The following is a 20526-nucleotide window of genomic DNA, read 5'->3' as shown; positions in this document are numbered from 1 at the left end:
TAGGAAGAACTCAACATTAGGAAGAACTTCTGGCTCTTAAAGGTTTTAAAAGAGCATCCCGTTTCTCAGAGGAGGTTTGTGGAAATGGGTTCTATAAGTCTGGGAGCCCAGGGGCTAGACTTTACCCCTCACGATCAGCTGAAATGTCAGTGAATGTATAAAACTAGTTAACATTTATGAGCACTTTCTGTTTGCCTCTGAGCAACGCTGTGGGCTGGGCAGAGGCACAGGCTACTGTATACATGAAGAAAAACAGACACAGGTTATTTCCCGAAGGTTGTGGTTAATAACAGTCAGACCCGGGATTTGAACCAAGGCGGCTGGACAGCAGAGAAGACCCACTTCATCACTACACTGAACCACCAGCCATCAGTGGCTCATTCTCCTTCTGGAAGGAAAACACGTGATTGCCATCCTTCCCTGGTTCTAAGGGGGCGGGTGGTTCTCTGCTCAGGACACTGGCAAGAGGTCAGGGCCACCCTGGGCCGGGAGGTCCGGCCCCACACTTACTCTGACATGCCCTCTCTCTTCTCTTTCCAGTGCTCTGTCCCACTTAACCTTGCCCTTGGGAGCAGCCTTGCTGCGGAGGTCACCGAGCAAGAGTCATCCCACCGCAGGGACTGCATGACACCGCGTAGCCTCCGCCGTGTATTTAAACGTGTATAGCTTAACCCGGATTAAACATGAGCAAACGCGCAGGGTCCTTTGCTGTTGGCTTCTAGTCCTAGTAACCATTGGATGCATGACTGTCGGGCAGGGCTGGTGATGTCGCCTCTTCTCCGCCCGTGTTGGAGGGAGGCAGATGCTGTCACCGCTCATGATGTAGTCTGGCTCCAGCCCTCAAAAACAGCTTCTACTCTAAGACTAATTTTGAAATAAACCTTCATTTAATTAGTATGCTTCATGTGCTTTGGCGTGTGGTGTCCCTCGGCACTCTGGTACAAACCTCCAGAGAAAGGACGTGTCGCTGCCTCCACGCAAGGCTCCTGGCCACGGCAGCGGTGGGGTGTTAGGGGATGGGGTGGTACCTGTTGTGACCTTTGGTGGGTTCTGGTGGCGCTGCCATTGTCCACACAGGGAGGAGGCCATCCACAGACTCCTAAGATCTTGTTGCTTGACAGTTCCAGATGGGGCCACACAAGGTGTGGTAGGAAGGACTGGCTGGGGAGGAGACTGGGAAGTTAGCAGCTGGAAAGTGAGGCTTAGGGGTAACAGGGCGGCTCTAGTGCCTCCTGTTGGGATGGCCGGGTCGACACCCTGAGGTCTGAGGGCTGGACGGCTGAGCTCCGCTGGGCTCTCTCGGTGTGGGGGCTGCGGCTGCTTTCCTGACCGCCCCTTCTGACCCCTGGTGGCCTCTGGCTGTCTGTGTCCTCCCCACCTCCCCAAGGCCCTCGCCTCCCACATGCTGTCCCCGGCATTGGTGACAGGCAGCTGCAACCAGCCAGCAGGTGAAAGCTGTCCGTGTGTCTGGAAGGGGCTCCGCTTTGGCACAACCTGAACTGTCTTGGCTTCCATCTTCTGGCTTGAATGGCATTCATTCTGCGGATTCTCCCAGTCCCATCTTTAAAAAAAAAATCTATTTTTTTTCTTGTGGTAAAAGTCATGTCATATAAAACCTGCTATTTTAACCATATTGAACTTACAGTTCAGTGGCACTAAGTACATTCATCTTGTTGTGCGACTCTTACCACCATTGTCCAACTCCCCAGTTTTTTCATCTTCCTAAACTGAAATTGTCCCCATTAAACACGAACTCCTCATCCCCTTCCTCCTTCCCAACCCCTGCCCCCTGGCTTCTACCAGTGTACTTTCTGACTCCATGAATTTGACTATTCAAGGTACTGCATATAAGTGGAATCAGTGTTTGCACCTAATATATATCGGAATGCATTTTTAAGGTTAACTTAATATATGTGCTACAAACAGGACTTTTACCCCCCATGCTATACAGTAGGTCCTTACCAGCCATCCACTTCATACATAGCAGTGTATATATGTCAATCCCAACCTCCCAGTCCATCCCAACCCTTCTCCCCCGTCGGTGTCCAAACATTTGTTCTCTACATCTGAGTCTCTATTTCTGCTTTGCAATGGATTGGTTCATCTGCACTGTTTTTTCTAGATTCCACATGTATGCGTTAATGTACGATACTTGTTTTCTCTTTCTGACTTACTTTTCTCTGTATGACAGTCTCTAGGTCCATCCACCTCTCTGCAAATTGCACAATTTCATTTCTGTCTTAAAAACTTTTCTCAAGTACTTGCTATGTACCTGCCACTGGCATAATCACCTCGACAAATCATCTTGCGTCTCAGCATTGCCCTGATAGACGGACGAGGACACCAAGAAGCAGAGACGCTCAAAGCGGTGGAGTCAGCTTGGCGCTTTGCCTCTTGCGCACCTAGATCTCCACGCCTCCTTAGGACTTTGGTGTTTGTGTGCCACACGGAAAGCTGTGCTTCGTCCCATGGGCAGCTCCCTAGAAGGTCACAGATGGACGCGGGTGACAGTAGAAGGCATCTAGGCACTCTCTCACTCCCTGGGCCTCTGCTTTTCCTGGAGCTCTGCTACAGAGCACTAGCAATCTCCCCCGGGGGGAAGGGGGGACCCACCAGGGAAACCGCCCCACTGCCGGCAGCTCTCCAACTCAGGCATCCACACAGAGCAGGGCTTCCATGTGGACGGCACCCTGGCCACTACAGGAAAATGGAAACAGCACGAGGTAGTTGTACCGGTGCTCAGGCTCAGCACGTGGACCTAAGTACCCGAGCTTTGACAAAAGGGACACCTGCAGCTCTGCGTTCCCTGGTGCCACGGTCACGGGGCAAAGGGCCACTGGCAGGGTGAGGTCCTTGGCACAGTTCATGCTTTGCCAGCTCTGGGGGAGCAGTGAATTCCCCAGGAGCCTGCCTTCCTGCCTAGGGTTTGTCATATCTGGGTCAGCCGCTCCTTTCCCCCAATTTATCCTGCCAGCAGGTGTCTGAAGCAGCAGTGACAAGCTAATCAAAGCGGCTGGCAGGTAAAAATAAATCTCAAGTGTCAAGGAGATGCTCCATCTCCGAGGAGGTGAGTCTCGGAGGAGGGGTGGGAGCAGTGACTGCCGTTTCTCGCCTATGGCCCACATCGGGAGCCGAGTGGGACGGTAGATCCGTGCCTCTGGTTTTGCATCGCTCCTTCCTCTGTCCTTGCTCCTCAACACGTGGGGCCCAACCCAGCAGCAGAGACAAAACATCTAGGAATTTATTACAAATGTAAAGAGCTCAGATCGCAATCCCCCGCCCACCCATCCTCTACCCCAGTCAGAAGCTGCAGGTTTTTTCCTTTTTGCCATGCCATGTAGCACGTGGGGTCTTAGTTTCCCTGACCAGGGATCGAACCCATCCCCTCGGCTGTGGAAGCCTAGAGTCTTAACCCTGGCCTGCCAGGAAAGTCCCTGGAAGCTGCATTTTAACGCGATTTCCAGGCAGTTGGTGTTTGTGTTAAGTTCAGAGACACTTTGAGAGTTGCTGGAGCCCTGACTCTCGAAGACTGAACCTGGAAAGCATGGATAGTGTGATTAACACGTGACTGCACCTCTCCTCCCCTCATCTTTCAGGAGGAGTCCCAGGGCAGATGATTCTTCAGGCCCCAGTCAGTTTGGACGGCAAAACTCAAGTCCACCTAGGGTGTCCACTCTCAGCCAGAGCACTGGGGAGACAAGTCCTGCAGGTGCCCTCCTGGGCAGGTGGGACTTGGCCTGGCCAGCGGGCTCCTTTACAGAGGCTTGTCTCCATCAACTGAAGGCCTCCATGTGGGTTTGCGAAGCCTAATCTGATCCAGCCCTGGTGAGGAAATGTCCCTGTAGGGCCTGACGCCAGCCTTCAGTTGTGTAGAGTTGAAACAAATGACCCTGTGAAAGTGAAAGTTGCTCAGTGGTGTCCGACTTGTTGCGACCCCATGGACTATACAGTCCATGGAATTCTCCAGACCAGAATACTAGAGCGGGTAGCCTTTCCCTTCTCCAGAGGATCTTCCTAACCCAGGGATCGAACCCAGGTCTCCCGCATTGTGGGTGGACTCTTTACCAGCTGAGCCACAATGACCCTGTGGGGACAAGCTATTGTCCAAATGGAATGTCCTCACACTCCCTAATCTTGTGTCTCTGCTTCAGCGTGGGAGACAGATGGGGTATCTCAGAAAGAAAACCCAAAGGGAAGGGTGTTGGGGCAATACGTTTTATGGGATAAATTGGATTTTTAAAATGAAGTAAACCTTTTGCATATGCACTGGAGTATTATCTGGACTAGAACTGTCTTCACTTAGAGGTCAGGCAAGAGATGCGAAAAATCCAAAAAGGTGCGCTCCTCTGGATGTCTTAGGATGCATGATGAGCCAAGTCCTAATGGATGTGATGAATCTGTTCTGTGGGCTTTGAGCACCACTGTGTCCTAGGGACTCCTTGCATAGCCCCGTTATGCAGACCACTTCGTCTCACCAAAGGCCAGGGGCAGGGGGCACCAGGGGCCACCCCCTCCTCAGCAGAAGCCTGAATCGGAGATGGGGGGCCTCATCTCCAAAGGAGCCAGGAGAGGTGACTCTCACCAGGGCCAGCCTCCACGATTAGTATGCGTGGAGGGGAGAGTAATTAGATGCCGCTCTTGGAGAAGAGACACTCACATTTCGTTGGGGCCTGATTATTTATTTTCTTGGGAGGATGAGAGGAGAGTCCTTAAGCTTTCTGTCTGAGCCTCAGCTTTGCTCTCTTCCTCTCTTCACCAGAGAGGCGGATGTACAGGCCACTCTGCTGACCAGGAAGGTACTTAGCTTCATATTAATGCCTTTCTTTAAAAAGAACAATGAGCCACCTTAGCCCACAGCCCTGCAGCTCCACACCCCCACCCAGGCCCTCATGCATATTCATCCTGCTTCAAAGAGCACAGCATGGAATATGCAAATCGGCCAGGCAGGAGCTGGTTGGCATTTTGATAATAGCTTTGTCTGAAAAACCCCAGAGACACAAGCACATCTAGTCCCTCTCTCTCTCCCCTTCCCTCCCTCTCTCTTCTTCCTCTATCCTAAGTCCCCGTCTTGGTTCTCTCTTCACTCTCCAACTGCCAGAGAACAGGAAAATGAATCACAGAACCAGAGGAGGGAGTCAGTGAAAGGCCAGGGGTCTGTCCTCCAGTCCATGTATTTCCACTTCTTTCTCCTCTACTCCTCCTCAAACAGAACCATTTTGTTTCTCCCATTAAAGCGCTCCCGACCTGACCATGTTGGGGTCCCTGCGCCTGCCCTCTGCTCTCAGCAGCCTCCCCCACTTCATCTAGGCTCCATGCTCCATTCTATCTCCCAGAGATGAGCTCCTTTCTCTTTGTCCTTCCATCTTTCAACCTGGTTTTACTCTCAGTGCATGCCTGCTCGGTCCCTTGGTTGTGTCTGACTCTTTGCAACACCATGGACTGTAGTCCACCAGGCTCCTCTGTCCATGGGATTTCCCAGGCAAGAACACTAGAGTGGGTTGCCATTTCCTCCTTCAGGGGATCTTCTAGATTCAGGGATCGCACCTGGGTCTCCTGCATTGCAGGTGGATTCTTGACTGTTGAGCCAGCAGGGAAGCCCTCGGTATTCCAGCCTAAAAAATCCAGGAATCTGGCCTTGCCCTCTGAACAGAATGGAGGGCATCATCTACAGAGGCCGGAAGGGAGGGAGGGAGGGAGGGCTGCTGTCATACTGTCAGTTCACTGACCTCACGCGTCCATCTCTACTAGAAAAGGACGCAGAGAAATTTCTTAAGGGCTTACGTCCTGCCCCTCCTCCCAAATGTAAATAGTTCCAGTGGGAGCCAGTGGACTAGTGGGCAGATGATCTGTTGTGGGAGAAGCAGCTAAGGTCTGGATCCTACTTCTTTAAACTTTTTTGGCTGCACTGTGCACCATGTGAAATCTTAGTTCCCCAACCAGGGATTGAACCAGCACCTCCTGCATTGAAGCACAGAGTCTTAACCACTGGTCCACCAGGGAAGTCCTGGACCCCATGTCTTTGAAGTCTGTTTCATCTCAGAAACTAAGAGGAGGAAAGCAAAGGCAGATGCAGGCATGCATGGACCTTCAAGGAATTCAGGGACCAGAGGAGTCTCTTCCCTTGGCCTTGAAGCTCAGCCCTGATCAGGCCAAAGCTCAGGAGGCAAATTATCTCAATCAAGGAGCGTGGGTTTGAGGCCTGGGGTCAAATCCCAGCTCTACTACATATTCGCTGAATACTTTTTGAGAAATTTAATTTCTCTACCTCCTTATTTTGGGGCTTCCCAGGTGGTGCTAGTGGTAAAGAACCCGACTGCCAATGCAGGAGACATAAGAGACGTGGGTTCGATCCCTGGGTCAGGAAGATCCCCTGGAGGAGGGCATGGCAACCCACTCCAGTATTCTTGCCTGGAGAATCCCATGGACAGAGGAGCCTGGCGGGCTACAGTCCATGGAGTTGCAATGAGTCGGACATGACTGAAGTGATTTAGCATGCACACATCTCCTTATTTTAGAAATGGGAATATTAATATTAGCAATAATACCAGTAATTCTCTCAGGGTTGTTTTGAATCATTTACAGTATCTAGCATATAGGCAAAGTGCTCAAGAAATTGTGACTTTTATTTTTGCTGGTAAACTTCAAGGAACATAAGAGAAAGAACTGAGCCCAGGGCTTCTTGAGCCTCATCATTTTTTCAAACCAGTGGTCACAGAAGATCTGAAAACAAGACCAAAACAAGACAGGGTGTGACCTGTTCCCCTAAAATCAGCCCCACCCCACCCTTTATGCTCTCTAAATCCTGCTTAGTGGTGGCCCATCTGACTCTAGAACCCATGGCCTCCAGGCTCTCCTGCATAAAGAGACAAGCAAAGAGCTGGATCATGTTCTGATTTCTCAGCAATTTCACTCAAGGCAGGCAGTGGAGGAGGGGCAGTGCAAAGTCACATTTATTTTTGCGCTTAGAGAAAAGATTCTATTTTCACTGGCAAAGAGACAGGTGGAGTGACAGCAGAGGAATCACACAGACCACCCCAGACACACTTTGAGAAGCCTCACATGCTTTGTGATTAGGCCACACAGGTGGGGCCTAAGGAGCTTTCTGGTAAATCAGTTGGTAAAGAATCTGCCTGCAATTCAGGAGACACTGGTTCAATCCCTGGATGGGGAAGATCCGCTGGAAAAGGGATAAGCTACCCACTCCAGCATTTTTGGGCTTCCCTGGTGGCTCAGCTGATAAAGAATCACATGCAATGAGGGAGACCTGGATTTGATCCTGGGTTGGGAAGATCCCCTGGAGAAGGGAATGGCAACCCACTCCAGTATTCTTGCCTGGAGAATTCCAAGGACTATATAGTCCACGGAGTCGCAAAGAGTCCGACACGACTTTCACTCTAGAGGTTGGGGAAAGGTGTTGCAATCTCTCGCATAGGCGTTAAGCCTGGAAGACCGCCACTTCCTCCCCCCGCCGCCAGAGGGCAGCTCTCAGCTCGCAGGGTGGAGGTTGGCGAGATCACCGGGAGACACTGGGCTCCCTCGCCGGACGTGGATGGTAAAGGTGGATGACAATTTACAATGCTGTGGATGGGGCTCACACAGAGGGTGAGAAAGTTGGGTTTAATGACCTTAAGTTCCCTTTCCGGGACTGAGAAACGATTGTTTTCACTCTAGGCTTGGATCCTTGTCACCTGCAAAGACCCCTGGAGGGGGAGGTACTGAGGGCCACAAGGCTCTTTCAGTTCGGAGCGACTGGCCGCAGAGCTTTTTCCGAAATCAGGCTTGGGTGAGACAGTGATTCGGCATCTCTGGGTTGCTATTCAAAATGCACTGACCTCGGCCCCACCGTTGGAGGGTCTGCTCTAGCAGATCAAGAATAGAACCTGGGTGCCTGCACCTCCAAAAGCCTGCTCAGCAATTCTAAGGTGCCCCCAGCAGAGTAGTCCAAGGGTGGGAGTTGGGGTGTCATAGATGAAGATGGCCTTGGACCGGGAGGTGCTGGGGGATTTCATCACAAGAGTGCTGGGTTATTTCATCTCCTTCCAAAATGTTGAGGGACTTCCCTGGTGGCTCAGACAGTAAAGTGTCTGCCTACAATGTGGAAGACCCGGGTTTGATCCCTGGGTCGGGAAGGTCCTCTGGAGAAGGAAATGGCAACCCGCTCCAATACTCTTGCCTGGAAAATCCCAGGGACAGAGGAGCCTGGTAGTCTACAATGAATGGAGTCGCCAAGAGTTGAACATGACTGAGCGACTAAACTTTCCAAAATGTTGACCCCACGTGGATACCGAGCACCATACAGTCAAAGGGGCAGCAGGAAGTGTGGAGAAGCCTGGCTGCTGGGAGCCTGGGTGGTGATGTGGTTTCAGCTTCTCCAGCAGGGTGGGGGCTCCCGACAGAGGAGCAGCACTCCTAGGAGATGCTGGGGGCTCGCAGTACTGTCGTCTGTAGGACAACATAGAAGATCCCCCGAAGGCGGACTTACCAACCATCCCTTCTCGCTTTCTCACTGTACAAGGGAGGAAGTAAATTTAGATGGTCCCTGTGTGTGAGGGGCTGTATTGCCAGAGTCTCCCCCAAATCCAGGGGAATCCAGTGTTCTTCCTTTTGCTGCAGAGGAGCCATGGGAGGCCCACAGGTGGGCAAAGTTGGCCTTCCATGAGTCTGATGTCATAAAAATGTTGCAGTACCATTGGGGGAACAACCACCCAGAAATGCACGAAAGAACAGGTGGATGAGAAAACTACACACCTGATGTGAGTGCTCTGGATAATGCTTAGGTGTAATAAGATGGAAAAAAAAATCTGAAAATGAAAAGGTATAATGAGATGTACACAACTGAAGGGAATTGTCTTAAATGGCTGATTGTAATGAGATGTACATAAATTGTCAGGCTTGTAATGAAATGAAAAAAAAGTTCTTGCCTGCTAATACTGGGTGTAATGTCTACACCTGAAATAAGTCGTCTCAGTGCACTGAGTAATGAGATGCACATAATTCTAAAGAGTGTAATGAGATGAAAAATAAATCAAACACTTGTCTTAAAATGAAAGATGTACTAAGATGCACACACCTGAAGGGCATTGTCCTAAATGGGTTTGGTTTAATGAGATGCATTTAATTTGCAAAGGGGCTAAATGAGATTGGCCCAGAGAGAGGCTGAGAAATATAGAAGTGTAAGGTACACTTGACAGTGGTATAATAAAATCTGCCTGGGGGCTTCCCTCGCCATTCAGTGGTTAAGGCTTCACGCTTCCCCTGCAGGGGACTCTGATCCCTCAAGGGGGAACTAAGATTCCCAAGCTTCATGGTGCAGCCAAAAAAAAAAAAAATCTGCCTGGTCCGAGGGATGAAAATAAGACACCACCACAGAAACGTGGAAACATGTGAGGCTTCCCAGGTGGCTCAGTGGTTAAGAATCCGCCTGCCAATGCAGAAGATGCAAGAGATGCAGGTTCGATCCCTGGGTTGGGAAGATGCCCTGGAGAAGGAAATGGCATCCCACTCCAATATTCTTGCCTGGGACATCCCATGGACAGAGGAGCCTCGTGGACTACAGTCCATGGGATTGCAAAGAATCGGATGCGACTGAGCGATTGAGCACACAACTACATAAAAACGTGTGGCTGCTGCTGCTAAGTCACTTCAGTCGTGTCCGACTCTGTGTGACCCCATAGACGGCAGCCCACTAGGCTCCTCTGTCCATGGGATTCTCCAGGCAAGAACACTGGAGTGGGTTGCCATTTCCTCCTCCAATGCATGAAAGTGAAAAGTCAAAGTGAAGTCGCTCAGTCGTGTCCAACTCCTAGCGACGTTGGAGTAGGATGCTATTGGCATTCTTTCTGCCAGTCCTCTGTGACCCTTGCCCTGGGATACTCTGCAAAGTTGAATCATCCTCTGTCTCTCATTCGATGCCAGGCACATAGTAGGCATCCGTGGATGCTCACTGAATGATGAACAGGTTCAGGGGGTTGTAGTGTGTTTAGCAGAAGGAAGTTCATGGGAGCAGCTGTAAAGCAAGGAACTTCTAAAAGGCAACTGAGAGCGATTTTCTGAGAGCGGTGTTTCTCAAAGTCTTCAGCATCTTGATCAGAATTTGGGAACGATTAGTCGTCGTGAGACCTGATCTGTGTATAGCACAAGCAGCCCTGGTGGCTTTTATGCCCCAAGGCTCACGACCCCCTCTGGAGGTCAGGCAGACAGGTAACACAGGACTGAAGGCGTCTGGTTATAAGACCCAGGTACTTCTGCAGTTAAAGGTAGGAGATTCTTCTCTTCCACAGGCAAATATATTCTCCCCATTTTTTATTTTTAAGTGCAGAGCCCTCTTGGATTATCTTGTTTTCTCACTCTGGATGGAGCAATGGCTATAGAGATATGTTTTCCTTTTTATTTATTTTTTAATTAAAAAATTTATTATTGTTATTTTTGTGGCTGCATGTCATGTGGGATCTTAGTTCCCGACCAGGGATGGAACGTATACCCGCTGCTTTAGAAGCTCAGAGTCTTAACCACTGGACCACCAGGGAAGCCCCAAGTTTCCTTTTTAAAGACAACTGCTCAAATATTGGAGGGAAAGGTAAAAAAAGGAAAAAAGAGAGGAGAAAACATAATTAGCCAGTGAGCCAACTGAAGAATGGCAGCCCAGTAACAAATGGCAGCTGACCCTCAAGCTCCGTGTTGGGAGACCACGTGAGTGGCCAATGTCACGACAGCCTGGAGGCCACGTTGTCAGGGGGTGCAGTGACTCAACTACCCTCAGCCGTGGCTGGGTGGGAATCTAGGTCCTAGGTTGCCTGTTTGCTCGATTTTTCGAGATAAATCAGGAACCTGCATTTTATGTGCAAACTTCTGACTTAAATGTTGGCCCGCAAATTTTCCAAAACAAAGTATGGTCCAAACAAAACATGACTGTAAGCTGGATTTGACCTAAGTGTCTCCTGTTTGCAACTCTGAATGATCAAGTTGGAGGTTATTGTTTAGGATATGGTCATAGCTCAACCATTATGAGGATATGATGAGTTCTCTTTCAGTCTCAATCTTCCCCTAGATTGTGAATTCCCTGAAGGCAAGAACTGTGTTTTCGTTGATCACAGCTGTAGTCTCAGTATCTAACACTGCCTGGGACAGAGTGTTGCTCAGTGCTTGAATGAATGAGTCTGTGCTGGCTGTGTTGCGACAGTCAATGCCATCATCTGGTCATGTGCAAGGCAGCAGAGAGGTCACGTGGTCCAGGAAGTTGAGCTCTGGTCAAGAACTTCCTTGGGCAGGAATCTCCAATCAGGTCATCCCTGATGGGTTTACGGGGTTGGGGCCAGAAGTCAGTCTGAACATTCCCAGGGTCTGGATATCACAGCTCCGTCTTGAGGATAAAGGAGATCTTCCTCATCCCCACACCATCTTGTCCCATCTCTTTCTTTCCACATGGACTTTGAGACATCCCCACGGGTTGGATAGGGTCGGGGTCTAACGCAGACAGAGGTTGCTGCCTTCTCACAACACAACCACCCACATCTCAGATGATTTAGGAGACCACTTTTTTAGTTAGCTGCTTTGTATAAAAAATGGCAGAACTTGAGAGAAAAACTTAGGAAGGGGTGGGAGAGGCTGGGCTCAGGCTATTACGTAAGTTCTCAGAGGTTTGTTTCCTAAAATGCGTTTTGTGCCATGCTAGTACGATTGATTAGCTATTACTTGAAAAACAAAAGATAAATACATTTGGGGAACACGTTAAACAGGTTTCTTTCCTGTAGTACCTTTCAGAGGCTTTTATATTCTAATTCACATTACGAAACCCCTTTAACAAAGTATAATAGGCACTTCATCCTAGACTAAGCCAGCTATCTCTTAAGAGTGTGTTCCTTAACCCCAACTACAAAATCTTAATTTATCACCTTCAAAAAATAATTGTCACATATAGGGGAATGATATGTAACTTTGCTCTGTATTTTCCAAGTCTCCTGTAAATGTGTTATCATACTTACATAATTTAAAAAATTAACAAGAAAGAGGGAAAAAAGTTTGTTCCTCGCAAATCACTGCTTTGAAAGTTGTCTTCCTGTCGCCAGCCCTTGCCAATGGGAACGAAGAATTCTAAACCCATGCCGGGACGTCTCAGCACATGGCCCAAGTAAGGAAACCTCTAGGATCAAAGTAACAAGGCTGCCTCTCACTTAGTTGGGGATATTAGCTGTCTCTCAAATTCTTCCTGCCCCAGGGAATATAGTGCTGAACTCTGGGATTCAAAGGGCAGGCTCCCCTCCAAACACAGCTCCTGGATTCAATGTGTCAGTCAAGACTGCCCATCCTTCCTGATTCCTGGGGCCTTTCACACAAGGGATAGGGCGACGGGGGCATGTGAGGCTGGGGGATGGGCAGTGTTGGTACCAGCTTCCATGGAGGTGGGATAAGCAAGGGTCTTTGAGGGTTGGGCAAGGTGAAGAGGAGACGGAGTTCTGAGCTCCCCTGCCATGACAGCAGACCGCCAGGAGAGGGCAGTGCAGAGCCTCTGCCTGTCTTTTGCTCTCTCTCTGTCTTAGAGAAGATACCTCTGCGGTGATTGTGCCAAACTTGGCCATCTTCCTCCCCAGACTGGCAAGCTGAGGACACCCAGAAAGCCCTCTTCCTCGGTCCCTTTCATGGGTAGTCGAATGAACAAGGATTGTGGTGAGGCCTCCAGATTTCCTCTGGTCCAGGGTCCCCCTAACCCTTAACCACGTGAAAAGAGAATCACGCACCAGAATTACGGTAGGTAATAAGGTTTACTGAAAACTCGGCCACATTCAGTACTGGTTTGGTGGATACATCAGAAGAGGTTGCATAACATTAGGCAGGTGGAGGGGGGCTGGGAGGAGGATGTGTGGGCACGTGTGTGCAAGAGTGTGGGGTGGGATGCCTGTCCAGAGTGATAAGTGGAAGGGCGTATGTGTGTGTGTGCATGTGCGCGTGCGTGTGTGTATGAACAAGAAAAATGAAGCAGAACAGGAAATGTATTTATCCCACTGCACGTTGCAAAAGTCTCACGCCAAAAAAGCTAGACTTTCCTCTACCTATGGCATCAAAAGGGAGTAAAAAAATGATTGGATCACCCAGATTATAAATAAGGTTATTTGTTTCTCAAAAATCCCTATTAAAACATTAAATATCAGCTCTTTTGGGGGAAGAAATACATTCATTTCAGGGAGACCTCAGGAAAGCCACCATCCTTTTGCTCCACCTTACAGGGCCCTGGCAGGGGGCCCTCGAGTTGAGCCCAGCAGCCCACTCACATCCTGCTGCTGCCGGAGGTGGCCAACGCACATCTGACAGATGAAGCTGCAAGTCCATTAAATTAAATTCAATGGAAAACACACGTGTGATCAGTCCTGTGGTTCACAGCCGTAGGGGTGGGAGGGAACAGGAGGGCGGGGCGCCAATCCTGGGGGCCTGGGGGTTGGGGGTGGAGGCTGTGTGTCAGGGCAGATGGTGGGAAGACTCCTCCTCCTTGTGGAGCCCAGGTTCCTCCAGGGCTGTGGTGGGGATGGAGTGTGGAACAGTGAGGCGGGTGGGTGGGCACCTCCCCCACACTTTGGATATTGATGGGAAGGGGGATGTAGCTAGCACCTTCTCCAACCCCTGGCTTCACACTGGGCTGGATGCTTCTTTCCAAAGTTTCTTCTGCCTTCTCGGAAGGATAGAGTGAAGAAGAGAGGATGAAGGCTGGTGGAGCCAGCCTGGGGGCAGAGGGACAGCGGCGAGGGACAGGAGGGGTGGACATCTGCCAAGCTAACCTGGCTCCACCCTCTCCAACAGCCCATGGAAGGCCTGGAACGTCTGGAGAGCTCCATCCCAGGGCTGCGACATCTGGGCTAAGACACCACTGACCGCCTGGGGACGGCTGTGGTCCCCAAGGTCGCCTTGATATGGCTCCTAGCCCAGGTCTTGCCATCTCCTTGTGTCCTGAAGCCGACCCAGGTGAAGGGCCTCCACTTAACCTATAATTTGAGCCCATCAGCTTACCACTGATTTCCAGGAGGCAGAGAGAGAGAGAAGGTGGCTCTAATGGCTCTTGTCCCCCTCTACCAAGTCCATGGGCCTTGGAGGACTGAGGGGAGCCCTACAGAATCCAGGTCCCACCTTATTCTACAGGATGTAACGCCGTGGCACCCCTCTCCCTCCAGAGTCATGCATTCCAGTTCCCTCCTGCCTTTGAATGTCTCTCAAAGAGCTGAGGACCCTGTGGAGGTGGAGCCCAGCCCCCCTTTGTCTCTTCCCTCCTGACTCTGTTCCCTGGCAGAGGCTCACTCCGTGAACAGCACTGGTCCATGTCCCAGGGTGGGGCTTGTAAACAACTCAAGTCCTTCAGTGGGGGGTGCTGTGGGTGCCCTCTGTCCTCAGGGATGCGGTGAGTCCAGATCTCACTCCTGCCTCTCCGTCCAGGCTGCTCGACCGGCCCCGCCACGCTGAGTCCTCTGCAGTACTAGGGAAGTGGGGCCGGGGTTCTCGGTGAAGCTTGGTGGTTGGGAAGGAGCGGGTGTTTCCTGTGCATTTCCTCCAGCTCCTGATTCCGGGAAGCCAGGGCCCAGCTTCCTCTGTGCCGCCTGCCCCGTCCCCTTCCCCCCCACCCCGAAGCCCTCCTGATGACACTCCTCTCCCGCTCGGTGACCAGTGCCACCTGGGCGGCTCGGCTACTCCAGGGAGTCACTGTGTTCCAAGCCCAGGTCGCTGACATTCGTTGTCTGCAGCTCGTCCGCCTCCTCCTCCAGCTCCTCTTCCTCCTCCTCTTCCATTTCATCCTCCTCCTCTTCTTCCGTCCCGTCCAGTGAATCGTCGTGTGCCGCCATCATAGCCTGCTGCATGGCCATGGTGGCGTTGTCTGAGGACAAGGACTGCAGGTTGTCCAGGTTGATGGACCCTAGAGCGAGAAGAAGGCCGGGGTCAGGCGCAGGAGCCCCTGTGGATGGGGTGGTGAGTGCCTACGCCGGACAGTTCCCTGGTGTGAAGTCTCCCGTCCATTCACTGTCAGCCACGCCTTGCCCCATCCCAGGCAGCAACACTCCTGGGTACCACTTCCTGCCAGTTTCCGTGTAAGTGTGGCAGACACTGCTGCCTTTCGAAGAATTCTGTAAGTAGGTATTGTCATCCTCACTCTAAAGAGGAGGAAATAGTCTCAGACCGTTGAGTCATTAGCTCAAAGGAACACAGTCAGGCACGATTTTACTGCGCTTCTCCCCCTGGTGGGTTTAGCTCAAAATCTGTTGATTTCCACTCTACCTCATAAGACTGTTGCCCACCACATGGAAACTGGTTCACAGCCATATACATGCACATATACATGAAGGTGTGCACACACACGTGTACACCTGCACTCCACTTCCCACACGGAGCTAGCTTCACATGCCAAGCTATAAAATGCCTGGCTCATGGCTCATTGAATTATTCATTGTGCACCAGGCGACTGGCAATTAGAAAAGTGTATACGGAGGGTGTGATGGAGAAGCTGGGAAAACAAAACTCTTCCTGGCCTCTGTTCACAAGTCAGCTGCCTGCCTTGGTATTTATAGATGGCCCTGGCTCCTGGGGGACCGTGAAGACACTGACTGGTGCTAAGAAACTTAGGGTGGGTGTGGGAGTGAGGAGGGGGCCTCTGCTGAGCAGCCATTGACTCAGATGCCCACCAGTGGACTCCCACTCATCCTGGTGAGATTGCTTTTGACTTGTTAAAATATGTACCAAAAAATCTCCTTCTTTCAGGCTTTACGAACATCCTTTGGCCGGGATCGGGAGAGTTAACTATTGTGACAGAGCTGACACTGCCACTCAAGTGAGTAGACGTTCAACCTTTGACTCTGCACAGCCGTACCTGTAGGAGCTTCAGGAGTCCCTTTTCCATCCCCTGACCCCAGGGTCTAGAGTACCCTCAGCCCCAGTTCTTACCATCGGGGTTTGTCCCTGGGGCACCGCCCTGTTGCTGCAGAACCCCTGCAGCAATGGAATTGGGCCAAAATCTTTGGGTGGGCCGGTGCTGCGACTTGATTTTCTTGGCTTTGGGGGCAGGGTCGGGGTTGCTGGCATCAAGCATAGGCTGCAGTATGCGTCTTCGGGCATTGATGAACCTGTCCCGGGGTCAGATGGAGACAGGTTAGCCACCACGGGGGCGGGAATGTGTGTGAGCAGATGTGTGCACATGTCCTGTGTGCATGCACGCACATGTGTGTATGCACATGTGTGCATGGGTGCACATGTGTATGCACATGTGTGCAGGTGTGAGCATATTTGGGTACGTGCAGGTCTCTGCACTCATGGGCACATATGGGTACGCACATGCATGTATGTGTCCATGTGTGCATGTGCACACCCATGGATGTGTATATGTGGGCTTGTGTGTGCACGTGTATGTAAGCACATGTGAGCATGTGTGCAGGTGCACATGTATGTGTGTACACACATGTGCAGAGAGCACTAAGCTGCTTCTGGACTCCCACTGGCTGGTCCTTGAATGGAGCCGACTGGGGGTCTAGTCCAGGGTATGAAAGCACAGCAGTGATGAGCCTTGGGCACCGAGGAGCTTGTGAGTTCACCAGGAGCTTGGGTACAAGTTGGGATGAACGTGTGAGAAGGCCTGGGAATCTGCTCCAGACCCGTCAAGACTGAACAGTGAAGGAAGAGCTCCTTAGTCAAAAGCACTAATCTCTGATCTCTCTCCGGGGGGCCAAGGGTCCATTCCCACCCACCAGACCTTGCCCTCTGAGATTCCCATGACACCCCGGCCAGCCACAGAGGAGGGAACATGGGGAGCCCTGTGGGTCAGGACTGTTGCCTCCTCCCTCCTTCCGGCTCCCAGCTCTGCAGAATGTTTTAGCTTGAGCTCTGTTTACACAGGTTGTGAGCAGAGCAGATAACCCCTGGGGGCCTGGGGGCCTGTGGGCTTGGGATGCAGCCACGCCTGTGTGTCTATTCAAGTTTTCCGTGATGTTCTTGACACAGCTTCCCAGCAGAGGGCGCTGAGAAGCTGCAGATGAAGCTATAGGTGTGGATTTCAGCTTTTCTGTTTCCAGCCAACATGGGAGGGCTGGCACGGTGGCTGGGCGGAGACTGAAGTGAGCTGGGCACTCCCACCTTTTCCCCTGCTGTGCATCCCCCTGCTGAGCAAGTGGCCCCTGGGTCTGATAGCCTCTGGGCATGTGATGCTAACTCACCAGTTATTCACTTGCAAGAGGGTGAGGTTTGTCTGGGCTGCGATCTGCCTCTTCTCATCCTCCGTGGGGTAGGGGTGCTGAAATGAGAGGCGAAGAGCTAGTGAGGGGTGGGCACGTGGTGACCTGGTCCCCCTAGAGACCATGCCCACGACACAGGCAGCGTCCCGGGCAGGCAGCCTCAGTGGTTTGGAAGCCCAAACTGGGGAAAGTTAATGTTTGTTCCCCAGAAAGAATGGACTACCGGCCTCAAGGGAGGCTGCTCTGTGCCTAAGGAGGGCCACCCACCCTCGGCCCAGCCCCCCTTTGGTGGGGAACCAAGTGGTCTCCCAGGAGCCGGTACAGTTCAATGGTGGTCGCTCCCACAGCACCGTGGTCGCTCCCACAGCACCGTCACATCCTCCAGCCCGCTCCCCAGCAGGCAGGTCAAGCGTGATCAGTATTAGGATTTACAGTGGCCTCCAAAGCCAAGGGGACTCTCAGAAGGTGGTAAACGGGGTGAATGAATCCGTTTAATTTACACTAACTGACATTTACTGAACATCTACTCTGTGTGCAGATTCATGTAGGCATCCTAGGAGACAGAAGATAAATATAAGGACAACTACAACTTGTATATTTTACAGCCTGTGAAATGCTTTCATGCACTAATTTCACTTAATAAAAGCACCTCACTAAAACTCAGTAAGGGGCAGGTTAGGGGTTGCTCTTCCCACTTTACAGATGAGGAAACTGAAGAACCATCTCCATTGTCTCCCAGATGGTGGCATCAGCTTGGAACTCAGTTCTCCTGACTGTGGCCCGGGCACCCCCATCACTGCACACTGCCACTCTGTGACATGGAGTCCATGTCTTTGGAGGGGGGTGAGTGAGGACGTGGGCCAGGGCCTTCAGTCCCTGCACTGATTCCATGCTTATCTGTCTCTCGACCTGTGCTTCATGAGGGCAAAGACCAGCTCTTATTAATTCATCTTATTAATGTATTCCCAGTGCCCTCCACATGTGCTTAATGCACAAATGACGTCGTGACGTCAGTGACACACAATAACACCCAGTGAAAGGAAGCAGACACAAGGCAGTAGATGCTGGGATGAAAGAGCAGTGGGGTGTTGGCCGGAGCATTGGGAAGGCTGAACAGGTCACATTAAAGACTGGGAAATTTTGTGATGGCAGTTGGTTAGGGTGGTGAGTCCTGTGACGACCAGTTCTGTGTGACTCTGTGTCTTTCTCCGGCTTCTGCATGCCACCTGGTACCTGGCAGGCTGGCAATAGGTGTGATGAGAGTCTGAATGGGTTGGAGCCTTGCCCGGGCAGCTAGGGGAGGTTTGGGGGCTCTTAGGGTAGAGGGCCCAGCTGTCCTCAGGTTGGAAATATCCCCTTACTGAGGTGGTATGAGATACTGGAGCTTGGGTCTTCCAAAGTCCCAACGACACAGGACTCAGATTTTTGCTCTATCATGACAACCGGTGAGATCTCCAGACCATCGCTTTACTCTACATCAAAAAGTCATGTCATGATTAAATGAAATTGTACTCGTAAAGTGCTCAACAAGAGATGGCTCTTCAAACTATTATTGGATGATGCTGGCAAGGTGCTTAAAGCTGTCTGAGGGATGAGCTTGAGATCAACAGCCTCGGTGGAACGCTCATTATCAGTGACAAAGGAAAGCAACCTGTTTAGTGGCCTCAGCATCCCCCGGCTGAAGCAATCGGGATCATGTGTTGTTTTAATTCACACCTCTGACCCTGCCTGCCACGCCAGGGCAGCTGGGGCTTGTGAGCCACATAATATTAAGATTCTAACAAGAAGGAAAGCGCAGCGGTGTCGCAGGAGCCAATTCCATCTAAAAGGGGAGGAGCAGAGGGAGGTGAGGATGAGGCTGTTGCCCTCAGCGGCAGAGGAGGAGGGGCTCCGTATCTTCTGACGCCCTCCGTGGAGGGGCGGTAGCTGAGCCCTCCTCCCCTGCCCATGGAGTTTCAATCTCCGTGGCCCTCATTAGAAGCCGAGCAGCCTCCGTGTCATCCATGGCAGCTGGTCTGAGGATACAGTAAAAACAGAGCAACGTTCTGGCCTCTCTGGGCCCTACTAGCTCCTTCACATCTTCACGCCTTTGCCCTGCTGTCCCCCTGCTGGAATACTCCATCTCCCACCTTTCTACTGCCTGCGTTTCTGAGCTTCTGCAAAAGACCTCTCCCAGGTCAAGTCCTTTGTGAGGTCTCTCCCAGCTCCCCAGGGCAAGTCAGTCGCTGCGGCCCTTGAATAACTGCCTTCAGCCCACTCTCCGGTGACAGATCTCTCCCCTATCCTGGGAGTTGCTCAGGCAGGGACCCTGTCTTATCAGACACCGCATCTCCAGTGTCCAGACCAGTAGCAGGTGGCGTGGCTATTCGGTGTTTGTGTATGAGACAGATGAGTGAACCAGCATGGGAAGGAGCTGGGTGACTTGTTCCCTGAGCCTTGACAACCATGCCGGCACATCAACCACAAACTCAGGGAAGCTGCTACGGCCCAAGAGAGAGACACCCATCCATGGAACCCACAGCTTAGAGGGAAAAGCTTCAACCACAGAAGAAAGCCTCTATTAAAGGGGAGTGTGTAGGGGACTTCCCTGGTGGTGCGGTGGATAAGAATCTGCCTGCCAATGCAGGGGGCATGGGTTCGATCCCTAGCCTGGGAAGATCCCACATGCCGCAGGGCAGCTAAGCCCAGGTGCCACAACTATTGAGCCTGAGCTCGAGAGCCCGTGTGCTGCAGCTCCTTAAGCCCGTGCTCCACAGAAGCCACCACAATGAGAAGCCCGGGCACCGCGACAAAGAGCAGCCCCCGCTCGCTGCAACTACAGAAAGCCCACCACAGCAATGAAGACCCAGGACAACAAAAAGAAAAAGATACGTAGCGCGTTTCAGTGCACACTGGGTGGTCAGAGCAGTCAGAGGAGCCTTCTCTAGGGAGGCGGGCTTCAGCTGGACTTTGAAGAATGGCCAAGCCATCTTAGTAATGGAGGGCACGGGCTTTCCAGGCAGGGGCTTTGCGCTAGGACTTATTGTCAGAGGCAAATTTCTTCCACTATTAAGATCTCCAGAGAAGGAAATCCTTCAGCCTCCCACAGATAAAGTTTGCTGTCTCTAAGGAGCCTTCCAGGGCAGGCCTCCATTCTGAGTGGATGTCATAAATCCACAGATTAAGTTAATGGGAAGGGATGAGAGGTGGGGTCCCCCAGACTGGCTGGTTATTCTCTTACAAACACAGACACAAAGCCCTGATCCTCCTTCAGTGCAAGTCCCCCGTCCCCCATGGCTCCTGGGATGGGTATCTCAGGAAGCATGCGGTGGAGGCGGGGGAGGCTGGGGGTGGT

General features: G+C 51.6%; 2 protein-coding genes across 5 annotated transcripts in view; one reads left to right on the top strand and one right to left on the bottom strand.

Moving 5' to 3' along the window:
• The window catches only part of FEZ1 (fasciculation and elongation protein zeta 1 (zygin I)), a 42088-nt gene extending 41184 nt beyond the window's left edge, over positions 1-904 (top strand). Inside the window, exon 11 of the mRNA XM_010829463.1 lies at positions 541-904. Within this exon, the coding sequence (XP_010827765.1) occupies positions 541-557 (17 nt within the window). The 3' untranslated portion in view covers positions 558-904. The remainder of the gene's footprint in view (positions 1-540) is intronic.
• An 11843-nt stretch (positions 905-12747) lies between these two features.
• The window catches only part of PKNOX2 (PBX/knotted 1 homeobox 2), a 301299-nt gene continuing 293520 nt past the window's right edge, over positions 12748-20526 (bottom strand). For all 4 annotated transcript variants that reach the window (XM_010829459.1, XM_010829458.1, XM_010829460.1 and 1 more), the window contains 3 exons: positions 17175-17251; positions 15913-16091; positions 12748-14890 (listed from right to left, as the gene is read on the bottom strand). In XM_010829459.1, coding sequence (XP_010827761.1) covers positions 14664-14890; positions 15913-16091; positions 17175-17251 — 483 coding nt within the window. In that variant the 3' untranslated portion in view covers positions 12748-14663. The remainder of the gene's footprint in view (positions 14891-15912; positions 16092-17174; positions 17252-20526) is intronic.

The sequence above is a fragment of the Bison bison genome, unplaced genomic scaffold (genome assembly GCF_000754665.1).
Source record: "Bison bison bison isolate TAMUID 2011002044 unplaced genomic scaffold, Bison_UMD1.0 scf7180017864506, whole genome shotgun sequence".
NCBI classification, from domain to species: Eukaryota; Metazoa; Chordata; class Mammalia; order Artiodactyla; family Bovidae; genus Bison; species Bison bison.
Note: the sequence above shows the minus strand (reverse complement) of the source record. Positions and strands in the feature narration are given on the sequence as shown.